The sequence below is a fragment of the Elephantulus edwardii genome, unplaced genomic scaffold (genome assembly GCF_000299155.1).
Source record: "Elephantulus edwardii isolate Elephantulus edwardi_28Jun2011 unplaced genomic scaffold, EleEdw1.0 scaffold00029, whole genome shotgun sequence".
Classification (NCBI taxonomy): domain Eukaryota; kingdom Metazoa; phylum Chordata; class Mammalia; order Macroscelidea; family Macroscelididae; genus Elephantulus; species Elephantulus edwardii.
This window is the reverse complement of record NW_006399779.1, coordinates 9,253,255-9,265,218: the sequence shown is the minus strand read 5'-3', so window position 1 is coordinate 9,265,218 and position 11,964 is coordinate 9,253,255. Positions and strand designations below refer to the sequence as shown.

Here is an 11,964-nt window from a genome sequence, read left to right as displayed (position 1 = left end):
GAAAAACACTGTTTGCAACTAAAAAACTGTGATCAGGATGAGCAGGACATATATTCTTACCAATTAGAAGAACTGTTCCAACAGCCAAGCCTCCACCTAGAAATGAAACAAAACAAGGAGAGAATTAATCTACCTTTTCACATTATCTTTAGCATAAAAGTTAGACTTTATCAAGGGCAGGAATTGTAATAACTTCAAAACTGTAGTTGAGAACAACATTTTTTAATTACCTTTGCAATGCTTTGTTCAAGGTGCTATTATGAAATAATTATATATTATATGTAATTACACACCACACCTTACAATTACTTTCATGATATACTGTACTATCTCTTTTCTCCTGTGATAGGTTCATGCCATGTTCAATATAACCATGGTTAAGATTCAACAATGTTATATTTAGCATTTGTTAATAAATTAACTCAATAGCCAAGACCTAAATGTGCACAGTAACTTAACTACTACAGAAGTACAACAGAAAAAAGAAAGGTTATTACGATAGAAATTCTACTTTAATATTTATCCACAAATTTAATAAGCCTTGAAAAACAGACCTGATAATTAAAATGAATTCTCTCTTTATTACAAACAATATACACAAAGTCTTAACACTCTAAATATTCATGTTTAAACATATTTTAAGTTAACAAAATTATAATTTAACAAAAAATGACATTTTTAATTCCCTTTTTTCATGTTATAATTATATATATGACTTAATATGGCCATGAATATATAACTCAAATAATGAATCATTAATTATGCTTCACTTTAAAATCATGTATTAATTACTGAGACTCACACTAACATAAAGAACAACTAACTAAATGAACTTGTTCATAATCTCATTTATAAAAGCATTTTTACTTATATTCATAGTTAACAAATCCACTAAAAAAAAAGTCAATGACCAAAAATTCACTTACATTATAACTAATTTAAAAGTAACATTGCTAAACAAGTACTGAACATTGTTGTACAACTGAAAACAATGTTATTAGAATGCTCCCTCCACCCCTAGACAGGAACAAAATGAAACATTTAGAACATTTAGAAAACCCATAGATCTTTTTACCAAAGTTTTGTAGAAACAGATGTTATATAGGAAAATATATTACAAAAATCTTCTTTTAATCATAGTTATTGCTGCTTTCTTAAGAGAATATCTAATTCCAATTTGTTACAGGGCAATATGAACAACTTGGTCAAGCATAGGGTACCAATCAACATTTGGCTTTTTGTTGATTAATAATAATACATGAAGTCATTTTTTATGACAATAAATAGAATCTTCCAAAAGCCTATAAAAGAAATAAAAAAGGAAAACACTTATATAGTTTTATGTTCAAATGGATTTGTTATAGACAAAATTATTTATCTTTTAGACAAGTTCTTTCATTATTGCATTTAATGCCATACCAGTTGTTATCATATTGTTGTTGTTGAATACCACAGAATTAGAATCGACTCATAGCTGACCCTCCAGTGAGTTTTCAGAGGCAGTAAATCACATAGGAGTAGATGGCTCATCTTTCTCCCACAGAACAGCCAGTGGATTTGAACCACATACTTCTGCATTTGTGGCACAATTCTTCACCACTAGGTCATCAGAGCTCCTTTAGTTATCACACAATGCTGATGTATATGATGATGATAATTATCAAATATCAGGGAACTGTACATTTAGGGACAAGATTAAACTGAACATATAATTTCATATTTTTTGCCACATGTAATAGGCTACTAACATTTCAGTTTGAGTATTTTAAACTACATCTTACCAACTCCTTATTTTTCCATTTTTTCCTCCATGAAAAGATTATCCTCTTAACTATCTATTTTAATTTTGTATATATTCAATGAGAAGCCATAATAGAGGCATCTAATATACACTTTGCAGTGCTGATACTATTTTAAAAGTTTCTTTAGACATTTTCCCATAGCAAGCATTTAGGTTTCATTCATTCATATCTCTCTGTATCTTTATCTATTGGTATCTCTATATACATCTAGGAATTTATGTAAGGTCTCCACTGGAAAGGTTAAGAGAATAAAGAAATTTTTAATGATTGTTTAACGAAAACATAAAATAATTAGTTCCCCAGGTAAAGGTGGAGCTGTTTACTACACAAGTGTCTGACCCAGAGCTACCATTCTCATTATAGAAAATAATTTAAAAATATCACTATTTGATAAATGGTGATCATCAGAATGAATGATTACTTTCCACTGATATAATAGTTAAGCAAATAGTTAATCAAACTAAGACTAAGCTATTAAGGTAGTTAGAATAGAAATAATTAGCTGTTTATGAAAACCCAGTAATCACGTTTATTTTTTGACATTTCATGGGTTAAAACTTATGTTTGAGGTATGTGTATATTCTCTATGAAAAATAAAACAAAGAAGTACTACATTAATTTTATCAGCTACATTTTATCAGGACATCTCCTCCTATTGGGCTAAGTTTTCTTAGGAAAAGTCATGAGACTCAAATTAGTAAACTCTGGGCAAGGGAATAGAAAGAATCTGCATTGCTAACAAAAAAATACCACTACTTTTTGATGCAACTGTAAGACAGAATAGAAGTGCCCGAAGGCTTTGGCTGAGTGTAAATCTTTATAATAGCAGTCTACTTCATCCTTCTCTCAGGGAGAACACTCCATTGTTTAATCTACTGTGCCACCAATCTTTCATTGCCATTGAGCTGGTTCTGACTCACAGGTGACTCTCCACTGGGTTTCCAAAGCTGTATTTTGAATGGAAGGAGACTGCTCATCTTTCTTACAGAGTGGCTGGTAGATTCTAACCGTGAGAGAAGTGTGGTCTTTTAACAGTGCGACTCTGAGCTTCCTTTCTACCACCAGGGCTTTTATACAATTGTTATTTTAAACCAAAGTCTTATTTCATTTATAGTGGGCACTATTTGGCATGGACATATAACATAAATCAACAAAATTTCTCTATTTTTTGCAAACTGTATTTTGGTATGATTGTTGGGGGCCTTTGAGTTGGAAATGATCCATAACTGACTCTCCCATGGGTTTTCAGTGACAATTAATTGCATTAGAGGAGACTGACCATCTTTCTCCCATGGAACAGCTGCTGGATTTGAACCATGTGCCTTTGGGATTGCAGCACAGCTATGCCACCCGAGTTCTTTTTTAGTATGATAAGACCTGGTATTTCCCCTTATTGTTTTTCTGTTATTTTGATGTACTCCACTTCCTCTAACAATGTTCTAGCTGTATTTTAAACTAGATTACTTTGTAACCATGCTCTTCCAACAAAAAAAGCCAAAACCAACCACAACAAAGTAATATTTCACATGATAAGTTCAGTAATAGCTAGCTCCTAATTAATTTTCAAGGTCAGTAATCCATTAAACATCAAAAGCAATAAAGATCTATACTATTGGTTCCTAATTAAAATACAAGTATCTTTTCCTAACGATTCCCTTATTCCACTTATAGGTAATGGAATGAGGAAGCAATTAACTTATTTCTATGATAAAAACAAATAAAAAATAAGTAAAATTGCCTTATTTACCAATCTTCATTAATTTTAACTTAGGAAGGTCATAAAAATGATTTTAGGTTACTAATAAAAGATCTGTTTCTAATTGTATAAATCCTTATTGGAAAACAAGGTTTTCCTAGACTTCTAGAATAATTCTATTTATATCCAGTTTACTTTTACCACAAAGCTAGCACTTCATGTACAAATACAACTCAAATATTTTTAATTTGAAAGGTAAAAGCTATTTTGTATGCAGGGAGTTTTAAAGCATTAGGTTAATCAAGATTTTACATTAACTAGGAAAAAAATTTAATGCAGTAAGAAAACAGTATCAGAACATTTAGGATAGGGGAGCTCTGGTGGTCTAGTGGCAAGAAGCTGCAACTACAATCCCAGAGGTGCACGGTTCGAATCCACCAGATGCTCTGCCGGGTAAGGAGGGGCAATCTCCTCCTGTACCAGTCAGATCTGATTTGACGGTACACGCACACAAAAAAATAATAAAATAAAAAAAAAAATTAAAAAAAAAAAGAACATTTAGGATCTTTCAAGTGCCAAGACCTTCCTGAATTGTTGTTGTTATGTGCTGTAGAGTGCCTTATAAAAGTTTTTCAATTCAGGTAGGAACTGTTAAACAATATTAGTACTATTTTAAAGGGAGAATATTGAATTATCCAGTATTCTTTTTTTTTGGTGATTTTAACAGGTTTTTATGAAACACATTTTGTCCCTCGATAGATTAAATTAATCCACAGCATAAACCATAAACTTATATTCTTAAAAACGCCATCCAGTTAAGTTTTAAATTTGGTGACATAAAGTCTAATTAACTACACTAGGCTACGAAGATCGGAAAATATCTATCAAGAAGTCTTTCAAGGTCAGAGAAAGTAAACTGGGGGAAAAAGTTCAAAAAAAGATAAAATGTAATGTTTATCCATTCCTTCCTGTATTCTGAAAAAGGAATAAATTTTGTATAATTACAGAAATTTATTTTGGGAGAAATACTACATAAAAACCAAGACCATACTATTTGGCTTATAGTAATAATTATAACTATCTAATCAAAGTCAGCCATCAAACAAAACTGCAGTTATTTAATTAAAAAGTCTACAGTTCCCTTCCTGTAACAAATACAAAACATTCCAAATACTCTTGATTATTACAAAACTATCAGTTGGGCAATGACAAGACTCAAGAAAGTCATGAGTAGTGATAATGGTTATGTAGATTAAACCAGGCAGTTTTGTATAATACAAAGAAATAAGCAAGTCTTCCCTAAAATGTACAGTTACCTGTATCATTGCTAAATCAAGAGATGCTATACAATAAGCTCAGTGCATATTAACTCATATTATAGTTATAGCAAAGCAAGAAAACAGTTACCATTATTTTTCACCATTAACAAGGAAAAGCGACAACTACAAGCTTTTTCCTTTGAACTATTTCCCTCCATTGTTCCCTATTTGTCATTTATTTGACTGTCAACATATTTTTGCCCAAAGAGCTAGTGGTAAGAAACTGCTGTAACCCTAAAGGCACACAGTTCGAATCCACCAGTTTCTATGGAAGAAACATGGGCAATCTCCTCCCATTTGATTTACCTCCTCTGAAGACCCACTGGAGGCTCAGCTATGGGTTGGTTCTGACTCTATACTATACAGCAACAACAACAAAGAGCACATAGGTTAAACCATTCAATCCTGAGAAGTCATCTTTTCCCACAAATAAATTGTTGAAGGATGTGGCTAGGGGTTATATATACAGTTCTAGCAATTAGAAATATACTTTATGTCCTAGAAAAAAAGAAATTCTGCCAGTCTCCCCTGTCAAGTCAGAACTGAGTCAGAGCTGACTCTCCAGTAGGTTTCTGGAGGCTGTAGATTAACTGGGAGGAGACTGACCATCTTTATGTTGGTGAAGTTGAACCACTGGAGAGGTACTGACTTTGTATTGTGTCTTCAAATAATAAAATTTCCTGGAAGGCAGGAATGAAAATTGGGGCTGGGAAATTTGAACTAGAAAAATTCTAATCACTTAATTTAGGAAATTTATATAAAAATCTAGCAATGGTGTTGTCAGAACATATGTCATCAAACTGCTAACATTCAATTAATCTGCATGGGTTGCATTTACGCTTAAAATTGCAATGACATTACGGTAGTAGTAGAAAAATGACACTGTACTGCACTGCACACTATATTGTTGTTACACGGTAACCACAGAATATGTTTAAGCATCACAATGTCTGAGTATAATTTCACCATCCTAACATCATAACATCCTATTATCATTACATTTTGTCACAATTTGGTCATATTAAGCTTGTCACAATTTGAGACAAATAACATTTTTAGTAACAATACAGTATGGATGGCTTATATATTTAATACATTAATAATCAACTGTTTCACTTTGAAATGTTTTAATGAAAAATAATGTAAAGTATTTAATTCACAGGGCCATACAGAATGGAAAATGAAAATACAAAAATGTTATTAACAATAATTGAAACAATTCTGATCATATTAACTGCTTTAAATGGAAACTTCAACTTCTGTGCACTTTAAGAATTGCATACAGTGAAAATACATAAAAAAATTCAATTGTCATTTATTTCAATCATCTTAATGAACATTAATTTTTAGTGTGTTTATTACATTCATCACACATGAAGATGTGATACTAAATACTAAAAGTTCTTCTCTCCCCACCCCAGGCAAATTCAGAACTTAATATTACAGCTCAAGTTTTTGTCTGTGTATAAACACAAGGAAGGTGTTTTGGATCCTCTTTTTGCTGAGTTCTTTAACAGACACACTAGAGTAAAATCCTGGAGCCTCTGTGTTAGAATAGATAAAGTAGTCTGCCATTAACAGAAATAGTGATTTGACTCATCCAATCACTCTGTAGGAGAGAGATGTGGTAGTCTACTTCTGAAAAGATTTAAAATCTTAGTTTTGATTATACACCCATCTCTCATTTAGGTTATTATGTAAAAATCTATATTTAGACAAAAATGTAGGGTGAACACATCACATCACAAAATGCCAAATTACATTATTTATATAAGTACCACATTTCATCATTACTTAACTGACAAACCACTGAGAATCACAGCCCAGCCAAGTTGGCAGATAACCTAACAATCACACTATTCTTGCCTCACACCTCAGATTTTATTACCAAAAGAACTTGAGATATTTGTAGCAAGAATGGAGAGCACTAGATCTGAGGCAAAAGATCATTTCAGATTGATACCAGCTTTGTGATTCTGTTCCTATTACATAATCTCAGTCTGTTTCTGACCTTTAAATATAAAGCTCTATTTTACATATTTCATAAACTTATTTCTATTTTTTCTACACATTTTTCTTTCAGTCAAGAATGTATTGAAAAAATCTATGAAATGTATTAGACATATTTTATTATTTTAGTGAGGAACTGAAGTTATGTCCGAAATGTGATCTGATCTTTTTTGCTTGGAGAGATGTAGGATTAAGTAAATGAAGTCACATAGCCACAATGGATTTTTCTTAAAAAAAAAAATAATCCAGGAACAGCTTCTAAACGAAGACTGACAAAAGAAAAATGTTTTAAAAAAATTGCTAATTAGTTAGTATGGATTATTACTGTTTATAATACCAAGCGATTGAAGGACAACGGATTTGGAATAATTAGATGAAAATATTAACATTTAGGTAGTAAAGAACCCCTAGGGTTCTTTAGGGAAAGAAAGGATTGCTTGTCTTGTCACTTTGCTGTGTGCTAAACCCATTTGAAAAGTATTTGTTGGGGAGAAAATGAGAGAGAAACTGACAAGTGAAGCAAAAAACCAAGCAATTGCGTTTGTAACATTTTATAAAAATATAACAAGATTTAACAAGCAAATATTGATACAGTTTTTAAAAGGCTATACAATACAGACAGTCTTATGCCGCATTACAGATAGAAATAAACTAATGAATAAACTTTATTAACATAGCAGCTCCGTACTAGCCAATCTAATCTAGTCAATCCTTTCAACAAAACAATTCTGAATCAAGAATATTCTCCAGCAGGCTCTTCATGCAAACTTCCAGAGGTTATTAAACCCAAGAATGGGACTTCTTTTCCTCGTTAAAATATGAATGAAGTCTAAATACGTTTAGAGTTAGGCAACAATCAACTCCAGGAGGCAAGATGGATATTGGGAAAAAAATACATACATATATTTTACCCTGATACAGGTTTGCCGCCCTAACATCGACGACAGGTTTTAACTATTTTGGGACAACATAAACCATTGACATATATTCTACTAAAATCAATATACTTTAAGATTTAGAACTTAGAGATAAGCAGCTCAGCGTTGACAAAAGAGAAGTTATTTTTCTCCAGCATTTCTATGAAAGACTGTCCCTTAGAATGTTAAAAAGTTTATTAGGTTAGTGCAAGCCGTGAACTACCCGAATATGGCAAAAGAGGGTGTGGGATGGGGGGACTCTTGATGGAGATCAAACGTCTCCAGACACTGATTCTTCCTCTGACTAGGAAATATTTCAGGGTAAAGGCATGTAAGGATCTAGCTGTCAACTGGAAAGGGAACAACGAGCAGAGAATGAGAGTAGAGAGGGTCAGGGAACCAACGGAGATTTGAAGTCTCCATGCAACCCTTCCTCCCCTCCATCAATATGAAACCCTGCTAGCCCCTTCTTGTCCGAAGTCTCGGGGGAAAACGAGGTGCAGGGTCAGAGTGGCGATCTCCCAGCGGTTCCCTCCCTGAGGTTACCCTCTGTTGAACCCGCCTCTCCGTTCTGAACCGACCTAAGAGCTGGTCCAGGGCTGGAAGCCCGGTTGACACCAGCAGCTGCCCATTCCGCACGGACGGTCTTGTGCCCGGGATGGACACCAGACGAGAGCCACCTCTGTCGATACCGCCGGCTCTAGGACCCTTCCTCTGGAAACTGGTGACGTTGTTCGTGTTGGTTGCTGCCGCCATAGACCCGGGACACCTGGAGCCGGTGCCGCAAGTTTCCACGGCCGCCATCTTGTACTTCCCAGAGTACAGCCAATAGAATCTCTGGGAACTCAGTTGCTGGCCTGTCAGAATCGGCCCCGAACTCCCGCCTCCTGGCCTGTACCCTGGCTCTAATAGCCAATAGAAGTGAGACGTGCCTACCTGCGGAGCCAATGGTAGGGCGCGTTGCTGAAAAGTGCGCTGAGCTTAAGGACTGGAGGACTTCTGCGGGACTCAGGTGAGAAAGGCCCACTCGAGTCGTGGGTGAGGGTTGAACGAGTTATTTGAGGCCATAGGTGGGTAATGCCATGCTTGAGTGGCTTAATTTTTGATGAATTACAGAAGACGATCGGGAAAACCTCAACCCGTTCAGAGCTGATTTAACAATTGTTAGTAGGTGCTGACACTTTCCCTGTAAAGAAAAGGAAAGGTACTTTCTCCCACTGCCCCTTTCTCATCTAACTTTTGGGGAATGTTCACCCCGCTTTCCCCAGGCAGTCTTTTTCTTTGTGGGAGTGCTGTATCGAAGCAGTTGGAATTGTGAATGAGCTGCTGGCTGGGAATCTGGGCTCAGTTTGTCAGTGCTGGTGTTGGCGGATTTAGACCCTGGAGTGAAAAATGCTAAGCTTTGAGATAACTTGGTTTTCCCCTATTTGAAACAGCGCTTGAAAAAAAGTATCTCTCTGAGAAGTCCCTGTGATAAGGTTTCGTTAATTTTAATTAGGATTGCTGGAAGTCTTTGAGCACCTTTCCGTAAGCGGTGTGAATGACAAGTGTTACTCTGACAACCTTGTTCACACATTTAATTGTCGTTTGCTGTTAAAGCATCTGCAAATAATAGAAAAAACTTTGGGTTTCCACGCCCCCCCCAAAAAGGATTAGATATGTTTGTACTTCCTGTTTCTAGTTATTTGTGAACTCTAAATTGAGATCATTCTAACTGGAATAGTAATTTTTTATACAGGAAAACCTCCCATGTAATTTAGAGCTCTGCGTTTGAATTTGAAAACTTTTTCAAACCTGAACTGGGCGGGAGGTGGGGTGAGCTGTAGTTTATTCATTGTCGAGAAATGTCTACGTTTCCAGATCATGACTACATTAACATTGGTTCTTTTTGTTTCTTTTTTGATTTTTTTCTTTACTAGAGGGGGGGAAAAACCCAGCTTTGTTATTTTACAGTATTATCAATGGCAACACTTCACGATTTAAAATGCTTTCATGACTTAACTTCTCCAACATAAATCTTTAGTCTAAATCATCCATTAATTAGCTGTTGAGTTCTGTCAGTTTAGATGTAATCTTGCTAAGTTTAGCAGCTCAGCTCATTGCCGTGTATTTGCAGCCTATTCCTAACTGACCCCTGGCAAGTCTCCTGAGGCTGTTCATCCCGTGGGAGGAGATTGCCCATCCTCCCTAGATGCTGCTGGTGCATTTGTGTGTTTTTTTTTTCCTATAATTATATTTTATTAATTTTCATAAACATTTACAGAGATTTTGGGCTTCCACTCATTCATTGTTGCACTATTCTCTCTACCCTCCTCCCAGTTTGTTCTTGTCCAAATGCCACAGTGCTTGTCAAAGCCAGTTCTGATTACTCTTCTTTGTCAGTGTATCCTTTGCCATTCCCTATCACTCCTCCCTGAGAGAGACTTCACCCTGAGTCATAAGGAAAAGGGGATGGCGTATTCTCTTAGCTACTTCCTGCTGAAAAGGGACGCTGTGGGTTTCAGGGTGAAGATCTTCTCTCACTACTCTAAAGGGCCCCTTTGGCAGTAGGAAACACATAGACTATTATGGAGATTGATTTTGGAATTCAGATGCACTCTTATTGATTGTGCTTGGCTGTACATGTTCATATCCTTGAAGATGTATCATGGGGGTGTTGCAACCTAGAAGACACAAATTTGACTAACAAGTTATAAGTACATGAGTCCAAAAATTATGGAAAAGTAAAAGAAAAGATTCTTTCATTGTTTTACAAACCCTCCCCCAGGTCCCCTCCACCATGTAGCCCTCGCTCTAGTCTCCTGTGATGACAGAAATACCTAGTTCTATATCTCTTTTAAACAGTTTTCTCCCTCCTCTGTTTCAGTGCAGTATACATTATTGAACCCATCTTACTCAGTCTCTCCCCAACCCCAAGGACAGTCCCATTCTACAACAGTGGCATCATGTAATATTTGTCCTTTTGTGACTGGGATATTTCACTCAGCATAATGTTCTCCAGAGTCAACCATTTTGAATAATATTGCATGAGTTCCTTGTGGTACTGCCTCTGGCTTAATAGCACAGCTCTTTATGGATTAGGCTGACAGAGTTCTCTTTCTATTTCAGGCATATTTTAGAAATAAAAATATGTTTCATTTAAGATAATAAGACTAACAGTGGGAAACAGTGTGTTGTTGTGTTCCATAGATTCAGAACAGACCCATAGCTGATCCTCTGGCTGCTTTTCGCAGGCAGTTAATCGTAAAGGAGGAGATGGCCTATTCTTCTCCTCCAGAGAAGTGGTTGGCCTTGAAACAGGTGTCTTGGATTGCAATGCAGCATCTTGCCACTCAGCCACCAGAGTGCCCAAGAAAGCAGTATAGTTCTTGAAATGAACACCTAACAGCTTGACAATTTTGCCCTCTGGTACGAGGAGGTGAAATCAGAGTGTTTCTCGTAAACAAAGATGGTGAAACTTTGTCTCTCATACTCTGGATATGTTAGAAGGGTCCAGTCCTTGGAGAACAACATTATACTTGGAAAGATGGGATGTTCAATGTAAGAAGAGGCTCTCAACAAGATGGTTTGATACAGTGACTGTAGCAATGTGCTGAAGTATGTACAAGATGGTGAGGATGGCATAGGTTTCAGATCTCATTTCCGTAGGATCGCTGTAAGTTGTACTCAACAGCACATAATAGTAAAAACAAGATAACAGTAAAAAGTGCCAAAGCTGTCCAAGTACAAATAGAAGCTTCTTGATTATTTTTGCTTTTGTGACAACTTTGAAGTACTAATTTTATTTTGTATTGTTGTTGTTCGTTCTCTTAGCAGTCCGTGGTATATTCAGTACTCTTCTCCAAAACCACAGCTCAAAGGCATCAATTCTCCTATCATCTTATGAGAACAAACAGGTTCATACGGGAGAGGGTTAAACCTGACTGCTCCTTGGAACCAAGGATATTGAAGCTTTGTCTGACATATTTTGGACATGTTGCAAGAAGGGACCAGTCCTTGGAGAGGGACATCATGCTTGAGAGGATGGAGGGACAGCGCAGGAGAGGAAGACCTTCGATATAGATGGATTGATTCAGTGAGTTGGGTAATGGGGTAGGTGTGTCAGAGACAATAGGATTGGCACAGAATAGAGCAGGGTTTAGGGCTTTTGTACATAGGGTCGCTGTGAGTCGCAGGTGACTCAACAGCACATAACAACAGCAACAATTGTCCTTGTTTTG

At 36.0% G+C, this 11,964-nt stretch overlaps 1 protein-coding gene across 1 annotated transcript in view; it reads right to left on the bottom strand.

Annotated features, from left to right (window-relative positions):
• The window catches only part of ELP4 (elongator acetyltransferase complex subunit 4), a 278,785-nt gene extending 270,237 nt beyond the window's left edge, over positions 1-8,548 (bottom strand). Inside the window, exons 1-2 of the mRNA XM_006883725.1 lie at positions 8,326-8,548; positions 61-96 (exon numbers count right to left, since the gene is read on the bottom strand). Of these exons, the coding sequence (XP_006883787.1) occupies positions 61-96; positions 8,326-8,548 (259 nt within the window). The remainder of the gene's footprint in view (positions 1-60; positions 97-8,325) is intronic.
• Positions 8,549-11,964: the final 3,416 nt, after the last annotated feature.